This window comes from Manis pentadactyla, chromosome 3, assembly GCF_030020395.1.
Source record: "Manis pentadactyla isolate mManPen7 chromosome 3, mManPen7.hap1, whole genome shotgun sequence".
In the NCBI taxonomy this organism is placed as follows: domain Eukaryota; kingdom Metazoa; phylum Chordata; class Mammalia; order Pholidota; family Manidae; genus Manis; species Manis pentadactyla.
The window spans coordinates 189,272,945-189,300,430 of record NC_080021.1 but is presented as its reverse complement, the minus strand read 5'-3'; the positions used below and the strand labels follow the sequence as shown (position 1 = coordinate 189,300,430).

The 27,486-nt window shown below is 50.2% G+C and overlaps 1 protein-coding gene across 3 annotated transcripts in view; it reads left to right on the top strand.

The window, feature by feature from the left end:
- The window catches only part of TBC1D2 (TBC1 domain family member 2), a 44,546-nt gene extending 17,060 nt beyond the window's left edge, over positions 1 to 27,486 (top strand). For 2 of the 3 annotated variants that reach the window (XM_036888313.2, XM_036888316.2), the window contains 9 exons: positions 1,900 to 2,099; positions 9,275 to 9,670; positions 14,763 to 14,873; positions 17,462 to 17,649; positions 18,694 to 19,170; positions 22,856 to 22,976; positions 25,228 to 25,413; positions 26,212 to 26,333; positions 26,954 to 27,486. In XM_036888313.2, coding sequence (XP_036744208.1) covers positions 1,900 to 2,099; positions 9,275 to 9,670; positions 14,763 to 14,873; positions 17,462 to 17,649; positions 18,694 to 19,170; positions 22,856 to 22,976; positions 25,228 to 25,413; positions 26,212 to 26,333; positions 26,954 to 27,161 — 2,009 coding nt within the window. In that variant the 3' untranslated portion in view covers positions 27,162 to 27,486. The remainder of the gene's footprint in view (positions 1 to 1,899; positions 2,100 to 9,274; positions 9,671 to 14,762; positions 14,874 to 17,461; positions 17,650 to 18,693; positions 19,171 to 22,855; positions 22,977 to 25,227; positions 25,414 to 26,211; positions 26,334 to 26,953) is intronic. The other variant, XM_036888314.2, reaches the window with a different exon arrangement.

The following is a 27,486-nucleotide window of genomic DNA, read 5'->3' as shown; positions in this document are numbered from 1 at the left end:
TTTTCAAACCATGTCTTTGTTCCCTTGAAGCCCTAACCCCATAAATAAAATCTAATGTACAAAGGAGATAAAAGCAGAGTGGAGGCAGGGGTGGGAGGCTGGGCTCCCTCGCTTCTTGCGTCCTCTTCCGCTCCCTGTCAGCCCTGAGGCGCTGCCACAGAATAGCACTGAGAGAAAAGCACCATCTTTGGCCTCATCTTCTCCAATCACTGGAGAAGTGGACACAGTACTCTCCACCCTGTGTGCCCTCAGGGTTGGTGGACAGCAGTGTTATCAGAGGGCAGCAGGGCTACAGGGGACCTTCTGCTCTCCTAGACTGTGGCAGGAGAGCAAGGCAAACAGTACATTCTTCTCAGCCCCGTGGTCTGCTTTGTACCCAGCATAATTGGATTTCTTTTGAGTCTCGAACAAAGTCATTCTTGTACCCAACAAGGCCAAGTAGTTTCTGGTTCCTGTCCCCTGCTAGAGTTCCTATCACCTACTAGAATAGTTCTTTATCTGTCTGAGACTGGCTGGCCCTTGGCGTGGTCCCTAGAAGAAAGGTGCTAAGTCATTCAGCTTGTCTTAGCTTGAATGACAGCTTGCCTGTCCCTTCCTGGTGATCCCATACCACATCCTTAATTTTAATACCTTAGTCCCAAGAAGACTGGGGAAGGACATCTTATTAAAATACATATCAGGGAAAAGTGAGTAATTTGGGTTATGAAATTTAGGTAAGGTCAGAATAAGATTCTACAGAGTAGCAAAGGGTAAACAACAAATGTGACTGAGCTTCTCAGTAGCCAAGGCAGAGAGAGAAACGCAAGTGGTTAGATTATTGCAATATTTTCTTAGGGGAAGTAAAGCTTTTTCTGGCACTGAGGGTGAGGGGAATTTCTCCTCCTGCGGCTTCGTAAGGGCGTGATGTGTACATGCCATGTAACTACAATTCTCAAGGCCCCCTGACTATATAATCAGGCCATTAAATGTCCCTGGATAAAGGCTGGTGGCAGAGCCCTAAAGTACAGGCTGGGGGCAGGGCAGCCTGGGTGAGTGCCTCTCTGATGTTGGACTTGAGAATGAAATTTAGCAATCATCGGCAAATGTTTTCTGGTAAGAGCCAGGTAGCAAGTATTTGAGGCGTTATGGGCCGTACGGTCTATTATGTAAGCACTCAGTTCTGCCACTGTGGAGTGAAAGCATGCATGCCAGACAATGCACAAACAAATGGGTGTGGCTGTGTTCCAATTAAACTTTATTTACAAAAGCAGTCTGTGGGCTGAATTTGCCTGCGGGTCATTGTTTGTTTACCCTTGCTTTAGAGGAAATGGAAAGACAGTACAGCCTTGAGGCAAACAACTGTGGGAAATATGTCTCCTGATTTAACTTAGAATAATAGTCCAGTAACAGTTTGTGGTACTCTCCAGGGCAAGAATGCAAAGTACAGTTAGTCCATGTTCCCATCAAAAACAGTCTCTGTACTTTGAAAATTGTCCAGAAGTAGAGGTGGGATCCTGAAATAAAAAACAAGACATCCTGCCAGGGTTTGTGCCCTCAAGAGCTGGCTGCCTAGCAGATACCATGCAGCAGGGTAGTATGACTAGCCCACACAGGTTTAGATCCAAGAGAGGGGACAACTTAGAAGATGGGCTGAATGACCTGTCCAACACAGTGTAAATAGGGTTTATATAGTCCAGTGGATCTCAAAACATGATCCCTAGACAAGCTGCATCAGTGTCACCTGGGAATGTTTTAGAAATGCAAATTCTCAAGCCCCAGCCACCCCAGACCTACTGAATGAAAAGCTCTGGAAGTGGGTCCCATGATCAGCATTTTACCAAGGCTGCCAGATGCTTCTACAGCAGGATCCTGTTTGAGAACCACTGAGGCTGCTGATCATAACCTTTGTGTTCTCTCAAGCATGGAAAGATCCAGTGGATTCTCCAAAGACTACACCCAAGTCCTCTCTGACTGCCAATCTCATTCAGAAAGCCAAGCGCCAGAACAACACCTTCCCGCTCTTTGCTGAAGGACTCACACGGAACCGAACTGCCCAGGAGAAAGTGTTGGCCTTGGAACAGCAAGTTCTAATGCTCAACAAGGAGTTAAAGTCTCAGAAGGTAAGCTCTGGCCCCAGAAAGGCCCCAGGCTCCAGTAGACCCCTCTGGGCCTAGAGCCTTTGGTCAAGCTAGACATGATGCATCAGCCCAGCTGGGCATAGGCCAGTCTGTGATGCTTGATGGCCAAACTGCACATGGTTGGAAGCACTATGCTATTGACTACTCAGGGACATGCTGTCACTCTAGATGGCAGAGGCTGGGTCTCTGGAGACCAACTTTAATAATTATCCCTTGTACCCAACCTGGAGGGCTGTGCATGGTCTGCCTGTCCCCACACTGAAATGGGACAGTATTTGGAGGAGGGTGATCTGGAAGCAGGGTCCTGGGAAGGGACAGCAAAGGAATTGGGCGATCTTTGACCTGACAGCTGGTAACTGGGTGAAGATCTCTGAAAGACTGTTGCAGGACTGAGAAAGCAGGCAGGTCTGTGTGACCCTGGAGCTGGGCCAGGCCCAAAAGGGGACAGTGACAAGAAGGAAGACTCATGCTTAATAGAGAAGTCAATTATAGAAGATAAAAAAAAAAAGAGCTACATGGTCATTGCAGAAAACAGGTCACATATATACATAGACAATAAAATCATTCAAAAATCCTACAACCCAAGGGAGTAAATTGTGTTCACATACAGGGACAACCTCAAAAGTAGTGAGGGTCACATGGCAGGGAGGCGATGGAGGCTGCAGTACCGGGCAGTAGGCTCTCTTTAGCTCAATAGAAGTGATTAAGTTAGCTTAGTTACCGAAAATCCCCAGGGTGGTGCCTAGTGGTACATCCGATGTTGGGCTCCACTGAGGGCCCAAGCTCCTTTTCCACTGAGAGGAAAGCCTAAGCTTTTGTGTTTAGGCTTTGGCTCTCCTGGATCACTTTCTGCTTTGTTTCCTGACTCTTGCTCCTGGGAAGGAGGGGAGTGTACTGTATTTACTTCTGAACATTCTCCCCTTTCTATATTTCTTCTTTTCCTTTCTGCTCTATTTTTGGAGAAAACAACCCAGAAAAATACCCTCCCTACCTAGTTTTACCCCTCCTGCCTTTCTCACCCCTAAGCCTATATTAAGGGAACCATCAGAGGCTTCATGCCTGGCAGGTCAGGGGTCACAGTGAATGCAGCAGCTGGTGATTTGAGTTCTCAAACGAGGAATCTCATTCATCTGTATGTTCTCAATTCACTTGTTTATTCATCAAGCCTTTATTGAGGGCTCGTTATGTGCACATAGTGTTCTAGGTGCTGGGGAACAAAAAGACACCAGCCCTGCTGTTAAGGGCTTATATTTCATGGAAGAGACAGGCATTCAGCAATTCAATACCCAAATATAACAGCTGTGAGGTCCCCTCTGATGCACTTAGAAGCCCAGCTAGTTCTCTTTTCCTCCCATCATCTTCATGTTCCTGTCACGAGGCTGCTGGTGCTTCTGAGAGCTGGGAGGGCATTAAACTGAGCTGTAGCAGCTGCCTAACACCTAGAACAATACAGCTTAAGTCCCAAACCCAAGCTGGCCAGGAAAAGAAATCTGGAATGTAAACACTGCCTCTCCTTTCACCACATCTTCCCCATCTTTATAGGAAATGTGGACAACCTCCCTTGACTTGGCCTTTCCTTCTAAGGCATTATGAATTATCAAATGAAGTAGAGACACTGTAAGAGACCTGGATTTCATTTAGGTTTGCCCTTGATGATTACGCAGCCCTGGAGGATGCCCCATTCTTTAATAAATGAAAGCAAGCTCTTAGAGATTAGCAAGGGCTGCCCAAGCTGTTGACTTTTGCCCTACAGTCAATGAAAATGTCAGAGGAAGTTGTTCAAGTGTTAAAGAATCTGGACTTTCTTACTAGTTCACTTCCTAGCAAATTCAATCTTCCCTGAACAGATAGTCAGAAGTAGTAGAAGTCTTGTGATTTTGCTTTTGACTTGAGATATGAGTGGATTTGCATGCTGTCCTGCCCACCTCGCCAATGCATTTCAGTCTAGCGGGTGATTCAGAGCACAGGCCTTTAGCTGAGATGGTGCAAGCCTGAGTTCTGGCCCTCCACAAATTTCTTAGCCTTTCTAAGGTTAGTTTTCCTCCTCTGTAAAAGGAGTTGTAATCATGTTTGCTAGAGAGGCCAGTGTCCAGATTCAGAAAGCCCAGTGCCTGGCACCCAGCAGCTGCCCAACAGATGCAGGCTTTGATTAGTTCAGCTTTCTTACATCACTTCCGGCCCTTATGGATTCCTTCCTGCCTTACTAGGAGCACACACATCCTTGAGGGTCTCTGGGAAGACAGATGGAAGCCCATGAGGGCCTCCAGCAATGTGCTTGTGAGGCACAGCAGTGATGAGTGGGGCCAGTGTTCATTCCACATTAGGAAGGGGAGCCCCAGCCCTACCAGCGCTCGGGTTTCGCCTCCAGTCCAGATACTAAAACCAATGAGGGGAAAGAAGAAAAGGAGACCAACTCTTGGCCCAGAGGAGGAACAGAGGCCTGCACAACCTTGGGGTTCCCCCTGGTGCCCCAGACCCTCAGAGATGCCGATTAGAGAGCATTTCCATCTGAGACTCCCCAAGTCTGGCTCCTCAGCTGAGTGCCCTTCTGGGTGTCCTCGGGCAAGGCACCATCGTTCTGCCTGAGGCTGCAGGAGGACATGGGAACTGGGGTCTTGTCCTGGCTCAGCCAGCCAGGTGGCCATTGCCAACAGCTTTAGTGATCCTTTAAGAATTTGTATCTCAAATTCTGTTGGGTGCTGTAGAGGGCACAGAGGTACATTGGACCAAATCCCTGCCCTTGGGGACCTCACTGTCCAACGGGAGAGAGAAGATACGGGCATAAACAACTGTTTGCATTAAGCATGGCCTCCTCGCTAAGTGAAGCCCCCAGCCCTGTGCTGGTGCTTTCCGTGCATTTTCTCTAATCCTTGTGTCAGTGGTCAGCCCCTTTTTTCTGAGGAAAAAACTGAGGTTCTCAGGAGTACTGCATGCCCAGGGCCTCCCAGGGGCTGTGCCAGAGTTCAGGCTTTGTTCTGCCTGCCTCTAGAGCTTCTGTCCTTTTCATCTTGCTGTGCTTGAGGGGCTCAGAGAAGGTGGGTGACTGGCCTAAGGTCACACAGCTGGAAGAACCAGGACTAGGCCCTTGTCCTGCTTCCCCAGGTCCAGGACTCTCATTGCAGTCGGCACAGTCCAGTACCAGACACAGGCACCGTAACTGCTCTTCAGGAAAATGCTCCCACTCCCTGTGCCTCCCTGGTGTCGTATTAAACAACAGGATGACTCCATTACCAATTAAGCCATTATCTATCCCAAGTCCTTGCAGCACTGGCCCCATGAGACATTTGGACTCCAGGAGATAGCACCAGATGGCTGCTCGGCCAGGTGACTCAGACTCAAAAGAGTTGACAGAATTGCACCCAGCCTGAAGGCTGTCTGCTCTGGCAGATGGAAGTCTGTTGTTTGTGGTGATGCCGGCCATCTGGTGACTGCTGGGAATGATGAACCCCTCCCCAGCTTTGCCTGGGGCTCTCTGGGGCCAGTCACTCAGGACTACTTGGTAAATGCATGTAATTTGTTTAGGAAATGTTGGGAGCGAAGTTTAGCCTCTTACTTCCCTAGACCTCACCCAGACACTTCAGAACCGAGAGACCTCAGAGCTAAGGCCCTGGGTTCAGAGGTCATGGAGGGAAGTCAGTAGGAGCTCCAGCTTTGCAGTGTGGAGAGTGGCACTTGGCACACTTCCTCCTTGCTGCTGGGCCACTCTCGGTAGGAGTCGGATCCCCATTTTACTTGCACCTGAGAAAGCTGTGGTTCAGTGTTCTGAACACCCTCATTAGGTACCCCCTGTGGGCCCGAACTGGGAATGGAAGCCTCTGTGACTGCAGAGCCGGCTTCCTCACCTGCGCCCTGCTGGTGGACTCCCAGGCCAGGGTTTTCATCGCAAGCACTGTTGGGACCACCCACCTTGATTTTAGCGAGTGATGAAAGATTCAATTCTTCAATAAGATAAAGGATTAATTTTTAAAAGGTGATTTGTTGGTTTTTTAAATTTGAAATAAAATTTCAATTTATGACCAGTTATCAGAGTCTGAGATGGACCAAACAATGAACAATTAAGAAATAGTAAAAGTGCCACTTGATCAGTTCTTCTATTTCTAAGAATTGGTCCTGAGGCATTGCTTGTAATTGTGAGTATTGGAAACAGCCCAGATGTCCGTCCTTGGGGTGGGATTAGGGAACTGTGGTACATCCGCACAAGGACTGCCCTTGGACTGCTGCACACGATGGTGTTGCTCATTACTGACCGACCCAGAGAGGAGCTGTGGCATATCATAAGGACAAAAGCAGCTTCAAAACAGGTATATCACAAGTTTCCTTTTTTAGAAAAGTATTTCTCTATGGTGTGTATGTGCATTTTTGTGATTGGCTTATTTCATTTAGCATAATGTCCTCAGGGTACATTCATGTCCGTAGTAGGTGGCAGGATTTCTTTCCTTTTTAAGGCTGAATAATATTCTGTTGTATGTATACACGCACATTGTGTTTATTCATTCACTGTCAGTAGACAGTGTCAGGAAACAGCTTGGGTCGTTTCCACCTCTTGGACATTGCGAATGATGCTGCTGTGAACATGGGTTATTTTCATTTTTAAAGATACTGAAAGAAGCATTTCAATGAAAAATCCATTAACTGCACATCATGGCGAAGTGAAGGATCCTGCATTCGGAGTCGGGAGCCCTCTAGTACGCCGTGTTTTCCCACCTGCGAGGATCTACTAGTCCCTTTCATCCTCTCCCTTCTCCTTTCTCGGGCTTCTGTCTCCCCAGGCGACAGCAAGGCACCTGGGCTGGGTGGTCTCCCAGGCCTGTCCAGCTTCCACGTTTTCTGAATCCGTGATGGGTTCCCACTCCTCGTCTTACACTTCCTACTCCAGCTGCATCCATCTCCCAGTCTCATTCTGGTGGGAGGAGGGCCTCCTGGGCTGATGTCTTGGTCTTGGATTTTGAGAGCCAGATGTGGGGAGGGGGAGACTGCTGGATGTAATGAAATGGACCTCAGAGTTTATGCTCTCAAAATTGGGGAAATATACCAGCCCGATTCCAAGCCTAGGGCAAGTCTGAACAGTGGTGTCTGTTGGTTATTTCACCAGGCAGCTAACCAAGGTAATCTCCCAATCTCAGCTGAATCAGAAAATGGTCTAGGCTTCTGGATTTCCCTAGAGCCACAAGAATGTTAATCTCTTCCAGCAGAGCCCCGGGAAGCTATTTCTTCATTCCGAACATTCCGGTTTGGTGTGCAGCCCCCTCCCCACCCCAGCTTCTTCCTGACATACGCAAGGACGCCCACAGCTCCACACCTGCCCTTTCATTCCTCTGGGCCTTTGCTTAAACTGTTGGCTCATGAATCTGGAAAGCCCTCCCAACCGTCATCTCCCACCTGCTGCTTGACCAGCTCTGGCCCTCCTCATTCCTCACAGATAAGCTCCAACGGCTGTGCCTCTCTATAGACTACACTGAGCTTGCCCCACCTCCCTCTAAGGCAGAAGTCATCGCTCTCTGCTCCATGCCCCCACGATACCCTTCTTCCTCTCCTGCAGTAAATCACTCTGTTATGGTGGTTCACTTTGGCTCACACCAGTCTTTGGTTTTTGAAGGTGGGAACTGTGATTGGTCTCTCTCCGGGCCCTGGCATCTGGCCCAGGGGCCAGGCACATAGTGGGGCTTGATAAAGTTTGGATGGATGGAAGACAGAAAGAGAACCATGGCAGCCATCACCCCAAACATTAAGCTCCTGCTCTCTGTGCTGCAGCTGGACAGTCACTAGTACCGAGGTTTCAGAAGATGCATGCTAATTGGGTCTTGTCATTAACTTTTCATATAAAGTCATGAATTGTGACAGTTCTCCTCCAAAATGGAATTGTTCTTCGCCAGTAACCCTATCCAACCAGTGTGGATACAGTTAACATGTCTCCAGGACACCGTGTTCCAGGTGAGACTGGCATAAGCATAGCAACAGTAAAGTCCCTACCTGCCAGCTCTGAGGTTCACACGGATTGGCTGCTGGACTGCCTGGCTTCTGATTTTCTGATCCTGGCCCTGAATGACTCCACATCTCTGCTTTGGGACAGGACGATTCCTGGCAAGGTTGGAAGCTCAAAGGCACAGGGAGCCAAACAGACCTTGAGTTTCCATGTGAATCAAGTGCCTCTGCCAATGAGTACACTGAGGTCTGTTGCTTCGGAATGCTCCAGGGCTTCCTTGCACCAGCCTTGCAGACATCACTTGGCAGGCTGAGGGGGCTGGGCACAAATGGATTGAATGAGGCTCCCGTGTGTGGCTTACTGTCAGGATTGCCAGTGTGTTTCCTCTGTAATTCTGTCTCAGCTTGGTCAGTAGTGACTGCTTAAGTGCTATATTCAGAAGGACTCTGAGGCCCCACTTGGGCTTGGCAGGAAGGAGCATTGAGATTAGTAATGTCTGCCACAGGAGTTAGATGGAAGAGCAATGCCCATGTGCCATGTCACAGCCACCCCTGCTTTCACTACTGACCGAGCACAGGCTTTGGAGTCTGGATGGCTTGGGATTAGACTCCACTCTATTCTGCAAGGCCCCAGCTCATCTCTAAAGTGGGCATGTATTAGTCAGGGTATGGGCTCAGTGCTATAAGAAAGAAGCCTTGAAGTGCTATGGCTAAAACAATTTGGAGGTTTATTTCCCTCTCACATTCTCATGGAAGAATCCAGAGGTAAGTGAGTGGTTCTGAGCTGGAGACATAATTCTAACAGCCTTGACATGCAACTTCCTCTTGTGAGCCCAAGCTGGCCGCTCTAGCCCTTGCCTTTGCCCAGCCAGAAGGGAGCAGAACTGGACCAGGGGAGCCTGTGGGTAATGGTTTTAAAGGTCTGACCAGAAGCTGCCCACATCACTTCTCATATACCATTTAGGCAGAATAGGCACTTAGCCACACCTTGCTGTAAGCTTGACTCAGAAATGCCATCTTCAGCTGGGGAACCTTGGGTCTGGTAAACCTTTCTTGAAAAGAAAAAGAGAAAATGGGTGCTGGGGTGAGAAGCCTGGAGGATGATGCTGGCTGCCTCTCAGGGCCACTGGGACTGGTAGGAGCCTAGTTCTGTCTAACTGGTGATAGCATACGCCTCGCTGCTGGGCCCAGCAGGCCTTCCCCCTGTCACGAGATGCTCCCCTTTCCCCACCCAGGAGCTGGTGAGGATCCTGCACAAGGCTCTGGAGGCTGCCCAGCAGGAGAAGAGGGCATCCAGTGCATACCTGGCTGCGGCTGAGGACAAGGACCGGCTGGAGCTGGTGAGGCACAAAGTGCGGCAGATCGCCGAGCTGCACAGGCGGGTGGAGGCCCTGGAGCAAGAGCGGGAGAGCCTGGCACACATGGCGAACCTGCGGGAGCAGCAGGTGCAAGAGCTGCAGCGGCATGTACAGCTGCTGATGGACAAGAACGAGGCCAAGCAGCAGGTCATCTGCAAGCTCTCTGAGAAGGTCACCCAGGACTTCATGCATCCCCCTAGCCAGCCCACTGTGCCCCTGGATGCTGGCGACAGGGACTTCCTGAGCCAGCAGGAGAAGATGGAGCACCTGAAGGTAGAGGCCCCTCCCTCCAGGCCCTGGGCCCTTGGGGCGAGTACGGCTCTCAATCCTAAAGATTTTCTAGATAGAGCAGGGAGATAACCCTTAATACTAGAATATTCATATTTGAAAGATGTACTGCTAAGCACTTCCTTAACCAGAAGACCCAGTGCAATTTGACCTCTTCATGATATTCTGGGCTGAAAGGGAAGTGCCCCTAGATTATCAAATTAGAAAGAAAGAGCCCAAGATGGGATCAGAACTCTTATATGCCAGACTAGTGAAGTCCGGGCCTGGCCTGGTCAGGCTCCTTCAGTGCCATGCTGATGCCCGAGGTGCCAGGGTGGCCGCCCCCAGCAGTTCTGCACACACAGTGCAGTTGACCTGTGGCTGGCTGTGATTTCTCATAATAGCAGTAATCACTATTCCATTTACAGACTGTTCACTGCATGGCAGGCACCATCCTACATGCTTATTTATTTTTATGTAGTCCTTGGCTAGCCCCTTGAGGTCACCATGCTCCCCACAGACAGATGAGAATGCTGGGGCAGGATGAGGCAGCTCACCCAGGGTCACTGCTGAGGAAGTGGGGGGCCTGGAATTCCCCTGGAGCTCACACCTCTGACTAGTCTGTCTGCTCTGCTTTCTTCCAGCTTATTTGCCTCTTCTAGCCACTGCTGCCGTCCCTGCCTTACCTTGCCAGGTGTGAGGCTCTCCCCTGGGAAGGCTGCCCCCTCCCACGGGTCCAGTCATAGTACAGGGAGCAGGAACTTTATTTTAGGGATGATGCCTGCCACAGGCTGCAGCATCCTGTCTAGAAGGCGGTGACAGGAGCTGCCAAACCACCTGGAGGCCTGAGGCTGGGGCTGGGTGCTTATAGCCCCCAGTGTCCCAAAGGGCAGCTCTATAACCAGGGCCAGTCCTGCCCCAGACTCCGCCACTCGCCACTCACAGCCGCATGTGAGTACATATGCATGACCATGGGGGCTCCTGGGCTGCTTACCAAAGAACTGCGGTGGGAGGAGGGGAAAGGGGGGGAAAACAGAGAAATCCAGACTTTGCAGAGACCAGTGGGCAGTGTGGTGAGTGGCCACTGCCCAAGCTGCGCCAGGAAGCTCTGTGTTTGGGTCCAGGCTCTGCCTCTTACTGGCTGTAAGACCTCAGGCAAGTGATCTCAGTGCTGTTTAAAATGGCCTGAGCATTCCTACTCATAGCCGTTAGCGAGATAACATGAACCCAGGTCCCCGTCCCTTTCTTTCAGCATGAAAAAAAACCCACATAACTAGTCTCTGAATCTTCTTCCTTAAAATCAGAGTTTCTTTTGAGTTCAAAATGAAAACAAAATCCTTTCAAATACAGGTGCAACTGGGTTGTTAGAAAACTCTCGGTTCCTCACACAGCAGTGGCAATTGCTGCTGTCAGATTGCTTCCCTACCCTACTCTGTCCTGCCAGGAGCCTTCTCTCCCTGCCCATCCTGCTGGAGTCCACTGCTGAGTACCCTGCAGAGCAGCATGGGGCTCAGAGAAAGATTCTCTGGGAGTCTCCAGGCTGCCGCAGGCAGTTGACTGGACGTATGGACTCACATAGAAGGCTGAATATCCCCCTGAACTTGCACGTTCAGGAATGTATCAGTGAGCCCAGATGGGAGGAGACTGTGTCTGTGATTCACATCAGCAGTCTTATATTTGCGGCTGATCTTTAGAAGCCCAACATTTTGTGCTTGAAAGAGTTGTATATACTAGAGTTCTTTATTTGTTAACTGTCTTGCCAGTGGGTTTCAGGCCCGGACAAATTCCGTTTGGGTTCAGTGAAACTAAAAAAATGACAGTGGAATGTTCCTCGGGTGAAAGAGTTTATACCCAACTGTATTCCCACGGTGGCAGGTCAATCACTAGAATCCCATCCACTCAGCAAGTCTGCATGCAAAAAGCCAGTCTCTGCCTCTGGGCCTCTCTTGCCACCACAGCCGTCTCAGTCTCTGTCCTTGGCACTGCTACCCCTCGAGCCTCTGCTCTCCTGCAGCCGTACCACCGTGTCTCCCAGAGCACTGGACGGAGCACTTTATATAAAGTCAATAGCAATGTATTGCCCACACATGTGTAGTAAGTGAGTCAGCCAGGGCCAGGTGAGAATTCTGGCTATAGGAACCTTCCTTTCTCCACAGTTAACCTTTAGGTGTCTGATCTGGAAAAAAACAGAAGACCCATCAAATATCCATTGCCTCTGAGTTTTAAGACAGAGCATGTTCGCATTTCCTGCTTGCCCTGTGATTGAGGGTGCCCAGCTTTCAAGAAAATGCGCCCTTGTTGTTGAAGCTGTCAGTTTTTTAATAGAATCTCTGATCTCTTGAATATCAAAGCTGGGATGGCTCAGAGATCTAGTCTGCCCCCTCATTTTCTAGCAGGGACAGCTGAGTTCTGGAGAGGGGAAAGGACTGGTCCAGGATCACACAGCACAAGCAGCAGGGCTGCTGATAGACCCCAGCTCTCCCCACACCCAAACCACAACTTACCCCACTAGCACTAGGGTGAGTCCACACAGCATTTCTCAGAGAGGATTCCTGGGGTCCTGCTCCCTGTGAAGGCGGGCAGCAGATTCTTCTTCCTGTCTGCTTTCTCCAGTTGTTTTCCTTTCACTTTACTGGTGACTGTCATGTGGCTTTTCTCTCCTCTGAACTCTCTCTTTTTCTTCTCTACAGTTCTGACTGAAGAACATTTAAGGTAGGGCAATGAGCTGAATGGAAAGGTGCTGCCCAGAGACCACCTCCAGTCTGCACCCACTGGTACTGCAAGGGGTGCTCACACCTGACCTCCCTGTCTGGGCTGGAAGCAGGGTGCCCTCTGCACCCAGTGAGTATCTTCTGGGCCTGGAAAGAGGAAAGAGGGATGGGAACAGGAGGCAGAATCCAGTGGTGGTGCAGAACAGTCTCCAGCAGCAGACATCAGGAAGCCTTCACCCGCAGTGGTTTCCAATTCCTCCTATGGACTGAATGCACCTGGGCTTGATTGTACTTTAATACTTACCTCTCAGCATTGCAGTGAAGATTAATCACACAGTAGAGTCTGAGGAAAATGGGCCTGGCACATAGTAGGAAGGCAGGCAACTGGTAGCTCTTTTCCTCATTTGCCTGGAAGCGTATTGCATTTTTCCAGGCATTTGCTAAGAATCCACAGTAGCAGCAGTGGGAAGTCGTCTCTCAGCAGGCAAGGGGGGGCACAGGTAAGAGTAGCTCCCAAGATGCTGTGAGAACCCAGGGAGATGGCACTTGCCTTGTACTCACCTCACCCAGCTGCTGTTCAAAGCATTTTGTACATATTAACTAATCGAATCCTCCCAACAACCCCTGAGGTAGTACTGTTATTATCCCCAATTTCCAGATGAGCAGAAGAGGCACAGAAGGGGTGAATAACTTGTCCCACGGCTCCATGGTGATGGCAGGATTCATATCCAGTCCATTCCCTGACTGCTGGGCGGCACCAAGTCTCTGGTGTGTTATTACACAGCTGGGTAGGAGAGCTCAGGCAAACTGCATGCGTCCTACCAAGGACAACCCTTGAAGGTGTCCAGGATTCCAGCAGGGAGGGACTTAGAATGTCTGGCAGTAAGTACAGTAGGGAAGGACCTAGGCTTAGTCACACCCAGCCTTGTACTAGCCGTGTGACTTCAGGCAATTTACTTAGCCATTCAGAGCCTCTGAGACCTCATCTGTGTTCCTCCCTGGGCTGCTGGGGAATTAAATGAGATCCTGTGCTCAGTGTGAGGATGGGGGGTGGGGTGATGGTGCAGGGAGCCTGCACAGCCTCTGTGTTCGTTAGTTTTCTGAATCTCCAGACAAGTATATGACTGTCATGGAAGTGGGGAGTGGTCCTGGAAAATCCTGATGCTCATGGGAAATTGGGCCTCATGCTGCAAACAGGATTCACACCAATCTCACACCCCTTCCACATAAGGATAAGGAAATGGGGGTCATGGAGAGGGAGCAGGCAGACAGTTGCACAGAAGAGCAGTCAGCACCTCCTGGCAGCATTTCTGAGCAGAGGGATCCTAGCATTTGACCTAGGACACAGACACAGTTGGAGAGTAGGAGGACATCTGGGCTGGGGAGGCAGAACTGCCTGAGTCTAGGTCAGGAGGAGAGAATAGAGAGTTAAGTTCAGCCTTAGTACCACCTTATAGCCCAGGCACAGTGAGGGAGAAGAAAGCAGGGGGTTGCCAGGGCAGGGAACACCACAGAGAGTCCCAAAGGGGTGTGAGGCCATGTGGTAAAGTCAGCCTGGGGCGTTTATTTCCAGGTCAGGAGCCCTGAGAACACTTGGCCCTCCCTCTGTGTCAGCCATCTAGGCAGGAGGTGGTAGACCCTGGGCATGAATTGGAGTTTCTGGGCTGGGAGAGATCTTGGCTAGAATGAAAACCCACCCAGGGAGGATCAGGATTACCCATGAGCTGTGCTGTGACCTGTCTCTAATAATGAAGTGCCACAGACTAGGTGTGTTGTTCTTAATTTCCAGATAAATGAGGGCCTATCCAGAGTTATCCCTGCAATAGTGTCCCTCACGCTCACCTACAGCCCAGTACATTTTCTTAAGTGGGAGAGGAAGGGGTTGAGTTTAAGTTGATAAATGCCCTGGAATTGCTGGGTATAGTTGTGAACACGTGTTGCCATTGCTTCTGCAGTGTCCCTCCCAGCAGAATACAGATTGAGAGCCATTGCCATGGCTGCTCCTCTCTGAGGCTCAGGCTCCTGCTGGAGCCTCAGTGCTTGACCAGCTTCTCCTTGCAGGTCCCAGCAGCAGGATCTTACTCCCCCCACTGGTGAGCTGCAGAAGGAAAACTCTAGGCTCAGAAATACGCATCACAGCATTATTTATAAAAACAAACTGAAAACATCCAGGGCTCGAACAAAACAACAGGAGAAGGATTATAACTAAATTATGGTAAATTCACCCAACAGAATAGTTATCAGACATTAAAAATGATCATTGGGAAGCTTATGTAGCAACATAGAGAAGTATTTACAAAGTGACACTATGCTAAAAAAAGTTTTCACCCAAAATTTTTCAGTATAACAAATAAACAGCATTCACTATGCTTTGCTCTCTTCTCCAGGATGACATAGAAGCATACAGGACCCAGAACCACTTTCTCAACTCTGAGATCCATCAGGTCACAAAGATCTGGAGAAAGGTGGCTGAGAAGGAGAGGGCCCTCCTGATGAAGGTGAGTGGCCAGCCCTGCTCTGGCCCTCAGCAACAACCACCCTTCCTGACAGTCCCCTCACTGTCTTACCCTGTATCACCATCTCCTCATGACCTCAGTGAGCCTTCATGAGCCCTCTGGACGTGTCCTTCACGAGCTGTCTTCCAGATATCAGGGATCTGTGCTCCGATTGCTGATTACAGAGACACAGAGGAAAAAGCAGATAGACATGTTGTTGCCCCTCCCTCTCCTGGGGGAAGTCACTTCCAGGGGATTTAAGTGGCCAGCACCCTTTTTTCCCCTTTCATTTTTCTGTTTTCCCTCTTCAAGAGCCAGATATTAAAGACTAGATATTAAAAAAGAATTTCATATGTGAGAAAAATCTTTAAATGACCACACATGCCCAGGGAAAGGCTCAGAAAAGACCTGAGACCTTAAGTTTGCACTTCAGGCTGATCCTTGGCACAGGCACAGCCTACGACAATCAAAGAAACAAAATTTAAAACTAAAAAAAACCATAAAACCCTAGGGAAGAGGAAGAATCTGACTTCCAGAGTTACCACATTACTAGATTCAAATGTCCTGTCTTCAGCAACAAATTACAAGACAATCAAAGAAACTTGACTATATGATCGATTGAAAGGGAAAAAAAATAAAAATAAATCAATAGAAACTGCCCCTGAGAAAGATCTGATGCCAGACATACTAGACAAAGACTTTAAAACAACTGTCTTAACAGCTGCTCCAAAAACTAAAGGAAGATGTGGTGAGTCAAGAAAGCAATGTATGAACAAAATGGAAATATCAGTAAAAAGATAGAAAACATAAAAAGAAACCAAAAAAATTCTGGAGCTAAAAAGTAAAATAGCTTTTATAGTAAATGAAAAAGTTACTAGAGGGATTCAAAGGCAGATTAGGGCAAGCAGAAAGAATCAGTGAACTTGAAAATAGTTCAATGGAAATTATCAAGTCTGAGAAACAGAAAGAAAAGATTGAAGAGAAGTGAATAGTCCCTGAGGGACCTGTGAGACACCATTAAGCAGACCCACGTGCCCCTTATAACGTGGGAGTCCCAGATGAGAAAGCAAGGAGCAGACAGAATATTTGAGGAAATAATGTCTGAAAACATCCCACATTTGATGAAGACGTGAATATAAACATCCAAGAAGCTCAACAAACCTCAAGATAAGAGACTCATGCTGAGACAGATTAAATCAAACTTTTGAATGCCAAAGACAAAGAGGTACCTTGAAAGCAGAAAGAGAGAAATGACTCATCACATACGATTATGAGCAGCTCTTTCATCAAACTTTGGAGGCCAGAAGGCAGGTAGGCAGATAGATTCAAAGTGCTAAAAGAAAAAAATTCTGTCAACCAAGAATCCATATCTGGCAAAACTTTCCTTCAATAATGAGGGCACAGTTAAGACATTTTGAAATAAACTAAAGCTGAGGAAGTTTTTCACTATTAGACTTGCTGTCTGAGAAATGCTCAGGGAGTCCTGCAAGGTTTTGAGTGGTGAGGGCCTCAGTCAGACTTACATTTTGAGAAAACTGGGTGCTCTTGGACTTGAGGAGGTAGGTTTGGAAGTAAGGAGGCTTGGGAGTCTAGCAGAAATCCCTGAGGAGGATATTGGTGAAGGGACTCAGGAAGTAGCCCTAGTGGTGGAGGGATGTGGAGGTGGGAGCCAGGTGAAACAGGTAGGAAAATGGGTTCACAGGATGGCTTGGTGTTGTTGCTTGACAAACGCGTGGAGCCGGTGACCTGGGCAGGGGTGCAGCGGAGTGGCAGCCTTGGCCAGGAGACTCCCACTGTGCCACGCCAGGATGGCATAGGAGCCAGGCTGGCCCGGAGCTCATGGTAATGCTGTGAAGCAGATGTATCCTGTCTCCATCTTGCAAGGAAGGAAAACAGGGCCCAGGGAGGCTACCTGACTTGCCCAGCACCCCCGGCTTATATAAATAGAACCACCAAAGTCAGCAGGAGTGGGTAGGCGGATGGGGAGTGTGTAGGAAGGCCATGGTGGGAGAGAGATGGTGTGTTAGAGGAGCAGGAAGGGCCCGCATGGTGGTAGCAGAGGGCACAAGGGCAGTGTCTAGAGCTGCACATCCACCCCTGGGCAATACTCCTAATACCACCTACAGAGAACTTGCTCCACCCCATGTGCCCTGGGGAGGGCTTTACACGTATCAGCTCATCTAATCCTCCCAAAATCCTGAGGTGGACTATTATCCCCATTGTTCAGATAAGGAAGCTAAGGCACAGAGGGGTTAAATAACTTCCATAGTTTGCCCAGTCAGCAGTAGTGGCCAAACCAGGATGGGCCTGCAGGCTGTGCAGAGCCTGTTCTGCCCCTGCCCACCTCTCCCCTCTTTCTTCTGAATCCAGCACCAGCTCTGGGCCTGGTCTCTCTTTCCTGGAGCCCTCTCTGCCTTGCTGTAAACCCCTGGGTTCAGGGCCCATCTCTTTTTCCATTTATGGGGACGGGATGGGGGTGGGAGACAAGGTGGGAGCAGGCCTCTGCTGGTTAAAGCTGTTCGGGCCTCAGGCCTCTGGGGTGGCTCAAGCCCAGCAAGGTGGCCTGCCCAGCCCTGCCTCTGCATTCACAGTGTGCCTACCTCCAAGCCAAGAGCTGTCAGGCAGACAGCAAGCACCTGGCGGGGCTGCGGAGGCTGCAGGAAGCCATGGGGAGCAAGGCCAGTGAGTGCTCGGAGCTGCTAAAGCACCTCATCCAGGAGGCCCTACAGTGGGAGGCCAGCGATGCCTCAGGTGACAGTGTTGAGCTGAGCCCCATCAGGTAAGCCCAGCAGCTGGCTTGGGCAGGGCCAGGTCTGCGTGAGCCGGTCGGGTGCCCCAGCTGCCCGCTGCCAGCTCCTGCTGACCAAGTGCAAGCCCCACACATCCATTACCTCCTCGGATCTTCAGAGCGTGCGGTCAGGATGAGGCCTGTTTTACAGCTGAGGTGGGGCAGGTTCAGAGGGGCAGCCCCTTGCCCAAGGCCATGTAGCACATTAGTGCAGCTGACCTGGGTCTGCCTCTAGGGCTCCCTTTTTCCACTTCCCCAGGCTGCCTCTGAGAGGTGTTTGTCAAAGAGTGGAGAAGGGAGACAAGCCAGCTGCCACACCTGAGCCAAGCTCTTGCTGAGCACAGTGGACATGAGCAGTTAAATATAACAGAAGGGGCTGTGGCGGGGGTCAAAGGCCCTGGAGGCTGGGTAGGAGCCTCCAAAGGCCTTTGGAGCCAGCCTGTCTCGCTCATTGTGTGACCTTGGATAAGTCACTTTACCTTTCTGAGCCTCCTATTCAGCCTTCCTAAGATGTGGGCTAAGATCCCTACTTCACAGGATCATTAGGATTAAATGACGCACACAGCACATGGGAAGCACACAGTAGGAGCAAAAATAGGTTGAGTAAATGAAAGGCCATCTGGAATGGACCGCCAGCTCTGCCTTGTCATGGTGCTCTGTGCTTCCCATCCACCCTTGGGCTTACTCTGTGGAAGTGGGGCCTGTATCAGCAGAGCCAGACTCCTTGGGCATAAGGCTTCATGAAGTAGTAAGAGGGTCCTTCATATTCAACAGCATGAGTGAGCAAATATCTCTTCTGCACTTACTATGTACCAGGCCCTGTCTAGGCCCCCAGCTGTTTACAACAGAGGACCTCAGTGAGCCTTCATGAGGCACAGCAGGGGCTCCTTGGCGATCGTGCAGATGAGCACATTGAAGTTCGGAGAACCGCAGTGAAGTCAGGGCAGAAACCTTGGCCAGGGCCTCCCTATCCCCGCTGTCCCTTATCCAGGGCGGGGCTCTCAGGGTGTTCCTAACACAGGCTTTTGCTGGCAGTGAGTACGATGAGTATGGCTTCCTGACGGTGCCCAACTATGAGGTGGAAGACCTGAAGCTGCTGGCCAAGATCCAGGCGTTGGAGGTACACTCCCACCACCTGCTGGCCCACGAGGCTGTGGAGCAGCCACTGCGGGAGCGCTGGGCTGCCCTGGGTGACCTTGCACCCTCGGTTGAACTCAAGCAACTGCTGCGGGCAGGTGTGCCCCAAGAGCACCGGCCACGTGTCTGGAGGTGGCTGGTTCACCTCCGCATCCAGCACCTGCAGGCCCCCGGCCGCTACCAGGAGCTGCTGAGCCGGGGCCAGGCATGCGAGCACCCTGCCGCCCATCAGATCGAGCTGGACCTGAACCGTACATTCCCCAACAACAAGCACTTCACTTGTCCCACCTCCAGCTTCCCTGACAAGCTCCGCCGCGTACTGCTGGCCTTCTCCTGGCAGAACCCTGCCATCGGCTACTGCCAGGGCCTGAACAGGTGAGCACCGTAGCCCCCATGAGGGCACAGCCTTTATCCTTCCATGCTTCCCTGTCTCTCGGGGGCCTCCCAAGAACCTGGAGAGGTGAGCCCAGTAGGCCTGCTCACCATACAAATGTGGACAAGCAGGTAAAAGGACATGTTGAAGACAGAGGTGGGTCACACAGGTGGCTCCTTGTCCTGTGCTTTCTCCTTCGATTTGTGATCAGGGTGGTGCCACTCCTGTAGAAAGCATTGCAAGCAGTTCCCTGGAGCTGTGTAGTGCACCATCCAGCTCACTTGCTGCAGAATTGTCTGGGTCAGGGACTATTTGCTTTATCCAAAACCCACTTAGAGGAGCCCAAAGAAAAGAAAATGGGTATATGTTAACAGAGGAAGGTCATGAAAGCCAGGAAAAGGAAACAGGGCTACGGGCCAGATATGGGTGTTAGAAGTCGAGGCAACTGCTCCCTTCAGCAGAGCTGCAGCACTGCACAACCCTGGGGCCTCCATTCATGCCATATCCCATGGGGGTGCCATCCCCTGAGACTGTGCCACACGCCAGTTCTGCTCTGCAGCCATTTTGGGGGCTGCACAGTCTCCGGCCTCTTTCCCTCCACATGTCTGCTCAGTCATTCCTTGGGCATGTAGGGCCCATCAAGGCTGTCAGAGTGGAGACCTCAGCCCCTGAGTCTAGAGCCTTGCCGCAAGTCTTACCACTTGTCAATACCCTCATGTCCCAGGCCTAAATTCCCAAAAGGAAGGAATCTGATCAGCCCAGCCTGGACTAATTTCTACTTCTGGTCCAACAGCAGGAGACAAGGCACTGGGAGGGAACTGAGGTGGGGTGACCTAGTAGGGCAGCCCTCCTCCAGTTCTCTGAAGGACTTCCATAGATGTCCCCAGTTATCTCAGTAGAGATTACATAATATCAAATATTTCCCAAAGCAAGTTTTGAATCAGTTTCATTTAAACACACATGTACTCAAAGCAAAATTTACATAAGCCATTATCTTTTTTCAGACTAGGCAGTGTGTGACATTTAACACAGAATAAATATTCAGCTTGTCCCTCTCAAATTTGAATGGTTCCTAAGGGTATTTTTGATACTTTAAAATACTAAATTGGGTGAAATTGAGCATATACATGTACAATTACTGGAAATTCAGAATTATATCTGTGGGTAAAATTGTGGCATTTCCAGAATATTTCCCTGGCTTTAGTATATCTGCATATCAATAGGCGTTAAGAGGTGGAAAGAAGTATGGCTTTAGTGCATTTGCATCTTTCCTCAGGGGTGGAGAAGTTCATCTCCATATCAATGGGTAATTACCAGGGCAACTGAGGGCTTATCTGTACCTGAGAGGGGAGGCGGAGGGCGGGTGTGGTCGCTGCTGGAGCAGAGTAGAAAGACGGACTGGGACTGCAGTTTGTGAGAAATAAACTGGTTTTAAACTTTATTTCTCCCTTTGACTGATTTTGGTTTTTAGAGGTATTTTGCCCTGGGATTTCCTTTCCCCGGACTTACAATATCCCAGCACAGTAAAGTACGAAGGGCCAGGGGGAAATGCTGTAGCAGGCAGGCATCTTGAGATAAATCTCACAGGAGAGAAGTTTCTCCCTGTGTAGAAAGGCTGCCAAGGGGATGTGGGAACAACTAAGACCAAGAGAAGGGGTTGACACCTAGGAGAATTTCTCCTTTCTCTGAGTCCTTTTTTTCCCTATAATTGGTATTTAGGCAAATATTCGTATTTGTTTTATATAGTTATTCGTAGTGGAAAGAACCTGTTCAAATGTGGAGATGGCAGCGTATTCAAGGCCCTTAATCCCAAACCTGTGGGCCTTTTTCACTTGTCAGAGTGCTGTCATCTAGTGGCAGCTATTAGAACTGCATGTGTGGTTCTATGCAACAAATCCAGTCTGTTTAGAGGGCGACAGATATCATAGTAATGATCTAGCGCTAATTTAGAGCAAAAATTTTAAAGCTTTTTCCATTTAAAATATAAGTGGAGTACTTTAAAAGTTGCTTTTCCTTTCATCCATCACCAGTTTCTTCCTTTGCAGACCCACTTAGGCCTTGAATGCCTTCAGCTGAGTCTGGCTGCAGCCCTCAGTAGTTGGTGAGCCCTAGCTGGTACAAGCAGCCTCTTGTCACTGACTTGTCAATGTGGCAAGAAATCTGAGCTGATGTTGACAGCTGGCTCCTGGATTGAACATATCCTGAGGCTCCAGTGGAATGGGGTGGGGTGTAGGGAATACCAGGGTGGACTTTGGGAGCCCTAGGTTCTATTTCCACTCTGCCGTCAACTCACTGTGTGACCCTGAGCAGTCACACAGTGAGTTTTTGCTTTTCGGGCCTCAGTTATACAGGTTCTACAATGAATTTATCTGGACTAAGGATGACCAGTAAGAAGCAGCTGCCTGAAGCTATCTTGGAGAGTTTCTGGGGCAGCTCCAGACTCAGTGCAGAAAGAACTTTGTCCCCAGCTCTGAGAGTGTAGAACTTCCTGTTTCCCAGGAGAACTGTGACTATTCTCTCCATTCACTCAGCTCAGACTCAGGAGAGTTTGTGCAGATATTTTAGCCAGAATGGAGAGAAATTCCTTCCCAATTTACTGGGGGGAGAAAAGGGGTTTCTTTTTTCTTTAGAAGATTTGACCCTGTTTCTTTAAAAAAGCATGAACCTTGGAGAAACAAATATCTGGGCAATGAAATGTGTTCTTTAAGCCCATTAAGAGGGTGAGCCTTCACAGTGCTGCAAAGTGGCATCTCCCTAAGGGTGTTCAGTGGGTGCACTGCACAAAAGGGGCTCTACAGCTGCACTGGATAGGCCTGGGTGAACCAGGGTGGGTTTTGTCACTGTAAGACTTCTCAGAAGCATTGCTAAAATGTTGTGCATCATAATCCTCTAGAAGGGGGTGAGAGTATGTAGCATTCCCTAAACATCTTTGAAAATGGGACCTTGTGTTCAACTAGCATCTTGAGAGTCCAGTACATTTTGGGAAATGTATTCTTTGATTGGCTCTGGACAGCACCTGCCAGGAAAGATGAGAGAAGTAAAGAAAACAATACTTCTTCCAAGCAGGCATCCTTGCTCAGCACTGTGGATGTTTTCCTTTCTTACCATGGTCTTATTAGAGCCTCATGATAACTTTGGGTGAGATGGGAAGCAAAGGAGGAAAAGAACTCTGTGTATTGAGCACCCACTATGTGCCAGAGTAAACTTGGAAGATAGATATTGTTAATCCCCCTGTACAGATGATGATAGTGGGCCTGAGAGGCTACCACCCTTGCCAAGGTCTCAAAGCCTGTGGGTGCTAGGATAAGGACAGCTGACACTTATAAAGTGCTCACTGTGTTTCAGGCACTGGGCTGACTATTTATTGTGTGTTAACTGCATTCATCCTCATAATAGTTCTCAGAGAGGTTAAGTAACTTGCCCAGGATGTGGTATGTCTGGGATTCACACTGAGACAACAGGACTCCAGAGTCCCTGCTCTGGATGATCCCCATTGCTCTGGAAATCCCCTGTGTAGTCCTCCCGAGAAGCATGTTCATCTCACCCCAGGTGCCAGGAACACCAGCCTGGTTAGGGAGCAGTGCTGGGCAGGACTTCCCCGCAGGACCCGGAGAGCCACCTCTGCCACCGGCTGCCTGGCTGCCAACTTCAGCCAGTCACTCCAGACCTCCTTTTCTTCCACTGCAGGCTGGCAGCCATCGCTCTCCTGGTTCTGGATGAGGAGGAGAGTGCCTTCTGGTGCCTAGTGGCCATTGTGGAGACCATCATGCCAGCTGATTACTATAGCAAGACGCTTATGTCATCCCAGGTGAGCAGCGCAGAGGGGACTGAGGGGCCATGCAGGTGCTGAGTTGTTCCTTCAAGCCAGCAAATCTAGAAGTCACGAATTTCTCAGGCCTCCACTTCTCCCTGCGTTTAATGGACCAATAACCTTCTCTGGGACTTCTAGGAAGTTCCCATGAGCTGATGTCAATTATAATTGTTGGAGCCCACAAGACAGACTACTGTTATTGCAGTGGCGACACTATGCCGTTAGAAACCTGAGGAGGGGAAAGTCTAGTGTCACTTGCAATTTGACAGTGAAGAATTTCAAAACAGAGGTCAGATAGGGTGGAAGGTGGAGGTGGTGATGAGTCTAAATACTAATCATTTCCTGATGGGAAATGATGTCTGTCTCTGTCATCTCATTATCCCCTCGCCTGCCCTCTGAGCACAGGCCAGCCCTGGAGTCAGGCACAGCTAGGTTCGGAGGTTCAGAAGCCACCCCTCCAGTAATCAGCTGTGTGGCCTTGGCAAGTGACATCACCTCTCTGAAGCCCAGGTTTGAGCGGGAGCAATGCTACTTCCTAGACTTATTGAGAGGTATAAATGTGAAACCATTTCATACCCCCCATCTCCACTCTCCCCCTTCTCCTGCCTCACCTCTTGTCCCATTCTTGCTACATCAGCACCATCTGCTTTATGGGGAGGCTACCCAGAGGGAACTTTCTCACCTCCCACCCACAAACCTACCGCACCATTACCTGCCCACCCATCCTGTTCTCCTCTCTTCCTGTTACAATTGCCCAGCACTGATTACTCCTGGGATGCCCACCAGGGTGGGGAGGTCAGAAGACAGTGGGTGTTCAGCTGGGGAGGAGAGTGGTCAGGGTTGGAGATCAAGACTGAGGAGTCATCAGGAAATAGGGGGTGAATCAGAGAAGGACTGTGCGCGGCTACATGAAAGGGAGGCCTAGTCTAACAGTGGCTTAAATGGAGGATTTTTTTTTCTCAGATAGTGACATGAGTTGAAGGCCCGTAAGTTTCTGTTCTGTCATCCCTGGCATGTGGCTTTTCTCTTCCTGCTCATCACCTGGTGGTCACAAGGTGGCTGCACCGTGTCTGGCACTCTGACCATGGGCCAGGCTGGAGGAAGCAGAGGGTGAAAGGCAGGAGCTGACTCCCTTTCAAACACTTCCCCCGAACCCAGCAATTTCTCTTATACCAGATGGGTTAGAACTGTAACCCATAGTACCTTTAGTTGCAAAGCAGGATGGAAAAATATTCTGTATTTTATTTTCACATTTTAACATCTCTGAAATTGAGGTGTATTGTATAACCAAGGTATTGTGGTGGGGTCCTTTTCTTTTTTTCATTTTTTATTATAGAAAATTTCTAATGTACCAAAAAATAGAGAAAATAATATATGAACGTCCCTGTGTCCATCACCCAGTTTCACTAATTATCAGCACAGGGAGGTATCTCTGTTCGTCTGTACTCTCGCCCGCTCCTGCTTTGATGATCTTGAAGTAGCTCTCAAACATTGTACCAACTAATTGGTAAATCCTTCAGTAAGTTCAGTGGCATCTTAGATTCAGTGAATTACCCTAGGTTTTGAGCTGGACAGTTGGCCCCACAGCAGACCTAGGGTTCTGGGTGAGGAAGAGAGGAAGAAAGTGGGTATTTACACCAGCTGACAGCTGAGAAACCAGCCATTCCAGGAAAGGAAGAGCAGAGGAGACTAAACTGGGCTCATCACAGAGGTAGGAGGCAGGCCACAAAAGAACCATGGCTTGGAGCCAGGGAAGGAGCCAGTGCTGGGAGTAATCGCCCAGGTCATGTGAAAGAAGGATAGAGGCATGACCATGACCCCATGGAGAAGTCCCTGCCAGTCATCACCTAGCAGCGTGCCCTTTAGGAGATTCCTTGATGGCCACTATGTCTGTCCCCCACAACCATCCACAGGACCACATCCCAAACATTGACTGAGCATCTTGTGCATCAGCCCCCAAATGGGTGGAGAGAAGCAACTATAGTGTCAGCTAATACACGCTTCAATGGCTTGGCCTGTGGTTCATGGGGCAAAGGACCCAAAACTCCGCTGGCTAAGAACTTAGCCCATGGAGGCCTCCCCATCAAAGCCACTGCTCCTGCCTGGAAGACTGTGTGCCCAAGCTGTGAACAGCAGAGGGACATGCCTGCCTGCCAGGCTGGCTGCAGCTCCTCCGGGTGCTCTGTGCTCCCTGGGCAGGGGGAGTGGCTCCAGGTGGCAGCTGACAGGCCCTCTCACTGCCTTACAGGTGGACCAGTGGGTGCTCCGAGACCTCCTCTCAGAGAAGCTACCCAAGCTGATGGCGCACTTGGGGCAACACCGAGTGGACCTCTCCTTCATCACCTTCAACTGGTTCCTTGTGGTCTTTGCAGACAGTCTCATCAGCAACATCCTCCTGCGTGTCTGGGATGCTTTCCTGTATGAGGGCATCAAGGTGGGGACCCCCGGCATGGGTGCGCAAGGAAGGTCCTGGGCACGTCCCTTCATCCCTCGGGGTCTCGTTCTGCCCCTGGAGAATGGGGAGACAGTGCTCACCTGTCAGTGCTGTTGAGGACATCTGGGAGTACAGCTCTGTGAACTAAAGCACTTTGCACACAAGAGGGGAAGTGGTGCTTCGGCCTGCAAAGGGGCACCTTAAAGTTTGGGAGAAATCCCTTTCCCCGGAGAGGAGGCATGATCATGATCCAGGAGGCACATTCCGATCCATTTCATCGCCCCTCCATTCACCTGGGTGCCTCCCTCTCTTCTTCCATTTGGGCTGAGCTCCACACTGGGAGGCTGACACTTGGGTCTGGTCCCAGCTCTACCCCTCACCTTGTTAGGGGAACCTGGGCAGGCCCTTCCCCCAGCCTCTGCCCATTTCCCCAAGGTGGGTGGTAGCATACTGCACTGCACAGTTTACAAAGCATCGTTGGCTCTGTCGTTCCGTTTCATTCCTGCTGACACCCCATGGAAAGACAGTATTACCCCCATTAGGTCCAACAGGGGCAACAGCTTGCTCAGGGTCCAGGACAGGTCAGGGTAGCGCAGGGCTCAGTCCCAATCCATGCTATGCCCAGACTCCAAGCGGTGTCCCGCGCCTCTCCAGTCTGTTCCTCTCCTTGGCCTCCCCAAGCTTTCAACCTCTGAAGCCTGTCCAGGGCCTCCCGCCCTGCCTGCATGCATGGGTTCCCTCTGGGGATTGCCTGCCCCCGCCTGCCCTGGCCCGCCTGAGCCCCACCTTGCCCCACAGGTGCTGTTCCGCTATGCCTTGGCCATTTTCAAGTACAACGAGGAGGAGATCCTGAGGCTGCAGGATGGCCTGGAAATCTACCAGTACCTGCGCTTCTTCACCAAGACCATTTGCAACAGCCAGTGAGAACCCACTTCTGCCCCCACCCGTGGCCCCCCCGCCACCCCACCACCCCCACACACTCCCAGGACACATAGCGGAGGGTAAGCTGGTGTTTGCCAGGTGGAGATTCCTTAGTGATACTGATCCTCCATTACAGCTGGGATCTTTAGGGATAGTCCACTGCCTCAGTGGTCTATCTGCATCTTCACATGGCGTCCAAGGCCTCCATGCAGTTTCATTTCTTGCCCACTTTTTCCTGCCCCCAACACTCATGCCCTATGACCCTGCCAAACAGATTTATTTGCGTTCCTAGGATAACACCCACTCCAGGCTTCTGACCTTGCAGTTTCTTCTGCCCAGAATGCCTCCTTGCCACCTCTACCACCACCATCTTCATTGTCTGGCAAACTTCTACTTATTCTTCAAAACTCAGCTCACATAGCACCTCCTCCAAGAAGCTTTCCCGGACCAACCTTTCTTTATTGGGTTAGAGCTCCCATTGCCCTAAGCTCCCCCTGCCTCAATACATATCAGTTTGTGTAGAAACTGCCCCCCTATTCATCACTTCCTCCCTGGAAGGTGAGCTCCCTGAGGGCAGGGGCAGTGCACTGAGCTCTGGGCTGACTACATTCTTCTACAGGAAGCTAGTGAACATCGCCTTCAACGACATGAACCCCTTTCCTATGAAACAGCTGCGACAGCTGCGGGCAGCCCACCGGGAGCGGCTGGAGGCTGAGCTGCAGGAGCTGGAGCAGCTCAAGGCTGAGTACTTGGAGACTCAGGCATCCCAGAGCCCAGCGGTGCCCAACGGCTGCACCAGCGAGGACGAGGCAGAGGGGGAGGCCTGACTTGGCCACCTGCCCTCCCCAAAGCACTTTTCCCCCTTGGCTGGCAGGCCTGCAGGAGGACAGCCATGGAGCAGTGGCCCAGCCCCCTGAGCTGCATCACCATGTGACACTGGGCAAGTCCCTTCCCCTGTCTGGGCCCCAGTCACCTACTGGAACATTGCTAGCTATGAAGCCATTGGTTGGGTCATCCTCTCTGGAGCACATACACAGGGATGCCACCCCATTCTTCCACAGAGCACTTTAGCGCACAAGCAAAAATGCTGTCTTTATAGGGTGACCCTGAACATTCTTTATTTGTATAAAACAATGTGAATATTGGAAAGAG